Source organism: Stenella coeruleoalba, assembly GCF_951394435.1.
Source record: "Stenella coeruleoalba genome assembly, chromosome: 5".
NCBI classification, from domain to species: Eukaryota; Metazoa; Chordata; class Mammalia; order Artiodactyla; family Delphinidae; genus Stenella; species Stenella coeruleoalba.
The window spans coordinates 63,659,200-63,665,199 of record NC_137150.1 but is presented as its reverse complement, the minus strand read 5'-3'; the positions used below and the strand labels follow the sequence as shown (position 1 = coordinate 63,665,199).

The 6,000-nt window shown below is 46.9% G+C and overlaps 1 protein-coding gene across 1 annotated transcript in view; it reads left to right on the top strand.

The window, feature by feature from the left end:
• The first annotated feature begins 880 nt into the window (after window positions 1–880).
• The window catches only part of ETV5 (ETS variant transcription factor 5), a 54,772-nt gene continuing 49,652 nt past the window's right edge, over window positions 881–6,000 (top strand). The window contains exons 1-5 of the mRNA XM_079922375.1: window positions 881–1,037; window positions 4,154–4,272; window positions 4,408–4,495; window positions 4,628–4,675; window positions 4,769–4,819. Coding sequence (XP_079778501.1) covers window positions 4,228–4,272; window positions 4,408–4,495; window positions 4,628–4,675; window positions 4,769–4,819 — 232 coding nt within the window. The 5' untranslated portion in view covers window positions 881–1,037; window positions 4,154–4,227. The remainder of the gene's footprint in view (window positions 1,038–4,153; window positions 4,273–4,407; window positions 4,496–4,627; window positions 4,676–4,768; window positions 4,820–6,000) is intronic.

Sequence of the window (6,000 nt, the reverse complement as noted above, 5' to 3'; positions counted from 1 at the left end):
ATCTCGGATCCAAAACCCACTCTGGCGGTTATAAACCGCAATTAGACGTGGGGAGAAAACGGGATTTGGTTGGGCCTTGGCCGGCCAGTATAAAATAGTAACTAAAATCTGTTTGAGAGCTCAGATTTTAAAGGGAGATGCTGCTAATTCTTCCCCCACTGGAAACCTAGTTAAAGGAAATTAAGGCCTCTCTTAAAGGTAACTAAGATTAGAGCTCTTGGTTTCCGTTTTCTGTGTTTCTATGGGCCGAACGCCCAGGTCGGTCAGCGAGTTTCTCTCCGGGTGGAATGACGGATTCCTGTCGCCCGAATTCTAAAATGATAAATTCGCTTGGTGCTGCAGCTGCAAACGACTGGCGCCCAGCGGCCCAGTCCTGGCAGTGGTGTTGCTGGGGCGGGGGGGCGGGGAGAGAAGTAGGGGTGAATGGGGAAGGGAAAAGAGCCAAGCCTCGGTAAAAAGTTGGGAGAGCTGCAGGGAAGGAAGGAACTGCGGCTCCTCGAGGCCCTCGGCCCCTTTAAGTTCTTCACTGACTCAGCTAAGCTTCCCCCTCAGGTCGCGTTTTTTATGAATGAAAAACGTCCTTACATTCATTATATAAACAAGCCTGTGCTGATTGGCCAATGGCCCCCGGTGCATAAATTATGTAAAACAGACCCCTGAGAGGTGGGGAAGGACGCGCTGTTGACCAATGGGAACCGGAGTTGATGGGGCGGCTTGGCTGGATTTGCCCGCAGACAGGGTAAACAAGAGGTGATGGACAGCCGCTGGAGCGGCCTCGGGCCAATGGGAATGCTACTGGGCTATAGCCGCGGGCCAATAGCAGAGGGCGGAGCGGCAGGCCGCTGGGGGCCGGGCCAGCGCTCTCAGCCTGGTTGGCAGCTGCGGCGCAGAGTCCAGCGGCTGGTGCGCGGAGCGGTTCAACGTCCCCGTAGCGGTTCGGCCCAGCCATTAGCCTAGGCGCCCAGGCCCGGTGCGCGCGTGCGTGAGCGCGCCTGCGCCCCGGGGCCGCTGCAAGGGGAGGAGAGCCGCTGCCTCAGGTGAGGGGGCGTCGAGGAGACAAGGGGGCTTAGGAGGAGGTGTCCAGGAAGGGCCCAGCCGGCGAGAGTTCACTGGCTGATTCAGAATCCTCAGAGTCTGGGTGCACTTTCCATTGGGGTTGGGTCCCCTTCCCTCCCGAGGCTGACCACCCCCTCCTCCCGCGGCCAGGTCCGGTTCGGTTCCTGCGAGGCGTCGGGCGGGGGCGGCTAACGGTTCCGGAGCTAGCGGAGAGCGGGTTTCCGCACGTCGCGGGGGAGGCGAGCGGGAGCGCGAGGTGCGGAGGCTCCCGGGTGGAGATGGAGGGGCGGGGAGTTGCGGGCTTTAGTCTCTGGAGACCTGAGAGCCCCGAGGGGACTTGGAGGCTCGCGAGAAGAGGCACTCGGCAGATCTTTGCAGGGGGGAGGAGGGGGCTGAAGCAGCGTAGGGGGAATGTTTGAGAGTGATGCACCCCCACCCCAGCACCTGGAGGGGTTAAGTGACATAGGCATGTGCAGCCTCCGGGGTTGGGGGTCGGCCAGGAACTTATGAAGGCCTTGCAAGTTTCAGGATGTGGAAAGCGGACACCCAATCCCCCCACTCCCACCCCCAGCAGACTGAGGGCGTCAGGCTGCATGGCGATTCTCGAGAAATAGGAGAGCATCAGAACCGCGGCCTGGGGATGGTGGAAAAGAAAAAAAATGGGTGCGGAGGGCGGGGGATGGAGAGATGCTGGAGCCTCGCGCTGGATTTGGGATCTGACCGCATTTTCAGAGGGGAGGGGACCTCTGGGGGAGCCGAAATCCTGATTGTGGAGGGGTGCCAAAGAGAGATGTTTGGAAGGGTGTTTTTTTTGGGGGGGGACCGATTGGAGGCGGTTGGTAGCGCCTGGCGCCGCAGCTCGTTTTTATGAATGTGGGTGACTTTATGAATGAAGTGGGTTTCTTTCGTTGGCTCGACGCTCCCTGCGGCTTTTTTTTCTTTCCCTTTTTGTGAATGAAGCATTGAGCTTTCTTCCTAGGACGCTGGGGTGAGGGGCCTGCGTCGGAGGCTGGGCGAGCTTTGGGAGTGGGGGCGGGGGCGCATCTGAAGGAGTTTTCTTGAATGGAGAAGGCTGGGAATTGGGTGGAAGTGTGTCTTGTTTTGTGAATGGGGCCCAGTGAGAGGGATCCAGTTACAGCCTTTACCTGATGTGGCGGCCGCGGCTCTCTCTCATTCATAAAACCGGGCCCGCTGCGCGCCGCGGGGGAGGGGCCTCGATCGCGCCGCTGCGCTGTGTTAAAGTTTTTCCTGGGGGCCCCGGGAAGGGGGGGGGGCACAAAGGAAGTGGTTTAAACTCCTGGATGAACTCGAGCCTTCCCTTCAGGCTTTAAAAAAAATTACACTTTGAACACGATTTTTCTAGCCCTTGAACTGTGAGAGCTGCGTTAAAGATCCTTGATCCCTCTTTTGGGTTCGCTCCTTTCTTTCATTTAATTTTTTTAAAGGTATTTTTGCTCTTCATGGTGAAGTATTTTTGCAACGTATTTCATCGTGAGACTCTGAAAATATCTCCCTCTCCGATCTCCTACCCGTTGTCCCCGTCTCCCAATAGACATTTACAGAATTTCTAAGGCCACGATTTATTTTATCTGACAGATTTTTGAAGGCTGCAGAGAACTCATTTTCTTGCCCCTCGGCTCACTGCTGATGCGCCTCAGATTTTGTTTACCGTTTGGTGACATTTGGGAAAGAAGCTTTATTCTGAACGTTTTAGCGCTGTTTGGAAGGCACGCAGGCAGGCTAGCCGAAGTGTTTTTCTAGGAAGTTATGAAGTGTGCGGTTTTGTCCCTCTCCCTCTTTCTCTTTGACTTGGAAAATATCTTATTACTTGGACCAAAGTGATGAGAGGAGGCTGGCCGTGAAGGGTTTCCTCGTATCCTGCTAACTTACAAAAATTGGATATGTTTCACACAGTGTGCAAAACAAATTGGATGGAATTGCCCACTGAGAAAAAGTTCCCTATCTAAAATTTGTATACAAGTTAAAGAAAAGATTTATCCTGAAGTGTTTCGCATTGCTTAGAGCTGGGATGAGTGAAATGAATGTTTCCCCCATTTTGTTGACTTAACTGCGTTTTTGTTTGAAGAATAAAACAGTGTTCGGGAAAATGGCACTTTCCTAAAATTGTTAGTTTATGCCTCTCAAATCAGAAAAAGTTCCTCCTCTCCATTCTGACCCCCAGCCTCCCTTCCCAGCCCCAACACTTGACAGTGCTGAAACAAGTTTAATTTTATTTTTTGGTCATATTTGAGAAAAAATGATTTCATTATAATAAACTCATTTTTCTTTCCATGGATCTTTTGCTTTTAATGCTTTTTAAAGATCTGTGGTAGAGATGCATTTAAAATATGTGCAGTGGAATTTAGTTAACTTTATGCGTTCCTTTTCATAGCTACTTTATTCTTTAAGAAGTTGGAGATATCACAGACATCTCTGTAAGTTGCCACGGAGTCGGTGACATTTACAGACACTCCAGCTGTTTGGACAGAAGGTTTAAGTTTTAATAAAAAGCTGTGTGTGAAGTTAGGTATACCACTGATCGTTGTATTCCTGGAACTATTTTTAGTGTTTTACCACTGACCTACAAAATACTTTTAGAAACAGTATATATGTCAGATTCTTAATTGCAAATAATTTGGAATGCTTAAACCCAGTTTTTCTCCTTCCTGTCACTGTACTGTCAAAAATTAAATTATGTCTAAAAAAAAAAAAACCCTAACACTACAAACGCCCTGGGGAATATTCTTATGGAAAGAATCTTGAAATCGCCCTTTTTAATGAAAATACGGTCTTTTTTTTTTTTGGTAGGGGACAGGTAGTAGTAAACCTATAATTTTAATGATTAAATAAAAAGAGAGAGAAAAAGATTAAAAGACTGACTAGGTGAATGGATTTGGCACTAAGTACACCATGAATCTTTGATGCCCTTAATCAAGCCCAGCGTTAGTCTGTAAAGCTTACACCTTGAAGTGGGCTTTAATTACCTCAGAGAAAGGTAGTGATTTTGCACAGGCCCTAAAAGGACAAGCAATATAAAATTACTTCATTTCTCTTTCTTCCCCCCTCTCCGTTAAAATCTCCCAAATTCGTATTACAGGAGGACCCCTTTCCCCCCAGAAATTACTCAATGCTGAGACCTTCCAAAGTGACATTAGAGACATTGGAAGCACCATGGATGGTTTTTATGATCAACAAGTCCCTTTTATGGTCCCAGGGGTAAGTTTATGTGGCTTTTGGTTTGTTTTGTCTTCCCTCTTTGAACATGAGTCTTCTCCTTATTGGTTTATGGCACAACCCCCTTTGGACCCCTTTATTACACTTGAGTCTTCACTGTCTGTTGGCCTCTTTCAGAAATCTCGGTCAGAGGAGAGTAGAGGGCGGCCTGTGATTGACAGAAAGAGGAAGTTTTTGGACACAGATCTGGCTCATGATTCTGAAGGTAGTGAAGCTTTCCCCTCTGTTGTGGCTTGTTCACATGGCTCCCTGCAAAAGCTGCATGCAGCCAGCTCTTCCCTCTTCTCTCTAGCAGAAGAATTCTCCTCATTCTGGTGTCTTCTGTTTTCAATTCCAGAGTTGTTTCAGGATCTCAGTCAACTTCAAGAGGCTTGGTTAGCTGAAGGCAAGTTTCTTGGCTGTCCTATTTTCCACATAAAACATTTTATTGTGCTTTTTAATAAAACTTAAAGGTCTAAAATAAAAATCTCTTTTCCAGCACAAGTTCCTGATGACGAACAGTTTGTCCCAGATTTTCAGTCTGATAACTGTAAGTACCTTTCTGGTGGTGGCACATGTGTTCTGAAATTGTTTGGTCTTGGATCATCCAAGTCTAGAATACTCTTTCCAGTTGTAGCCAGCATATTTGGACAGTGGAATGTGTTTGGTTTCTTTTAATAATTCAAAGTTAATCCCCCTCCGAATTTGTTTCATTCCTTATGGAAATTATTTCTAAAGTGCTTTTACTGTATTGCAGGTGAGATTTACTGAACATGATTTTATCTTAAAATGTATTTTTGCCTAAGAATTTTGCAAGGCTTCAAGATCCAAATGATAAATTAATTGAAATATATAAGTTGTTGGACCGAACATCCATAAATCAGTCATCCTTTTACAGTGGTCTTTTGGGGTTTGTTTTATAAATTAAATCCTTGATGCAAATCATGAGCCTGACTTTTTTTTTCTTTTAAAGGTGCAGAAAATAGTTAATGGAAGATTCCAGTTAATTGTTGCTTCACCAAACATGTTGTCAATTTTGTTTCTAGTTCAAAGTTGACAAAAGGTGGTCACAGAGTGACCTGATTTGCACTTATTTTTCATGTAGTTGTCAGGACTTTATCATTCAGAGAAGAGTAAAAACTTTCTTAAAATGGTCTTTAAGTGCTCATATCACTGAGATAACAAATGCAGTGGGAGCTCAAAAGGTGGCTCTCCGTGCTGGCACAGGCACAGTTCGCATTACACTGATCTTTTGGGGCTGTCCTCAACAGGTCTGGGAGATTTTATGGTCCAGGAAGAGCTATCAAGGACAAAGCTGGCTGATGAAATTTGAGCAGCACAGGGCAGCTCTAGAGAGCATTAGTTACTGGTGAATGAGCAGGTTTAAGAGAGGCCTGGAGAAAAATGCTGCCTCTCTTGAGAGTTGCATCATAGAGAAATTCATGTCTTAGTCATAGTTTATAATAGCAAGCACCTGAGCCAGGCAAGGAATCGATTTCTCATTTTGCACCAACACATTCTTCCCAGCTTTGTTTTATCTCGTGTGTGTGTGTGTGTGTGTGTGTGTGTGTGTGTGTGTGTGTGGTGTGTAAAATGCCACTGGGAGAGAGCATATCTTTTGGTGTAAGTAAAAGTTGGGTGTTCTAAATCAATAAATGAAAGACCAGAGGTACCAGCTAATCTTTAATGATAGGCCTCGTATTCAAGGTACAGTGCTGGGAAACTTTGAAA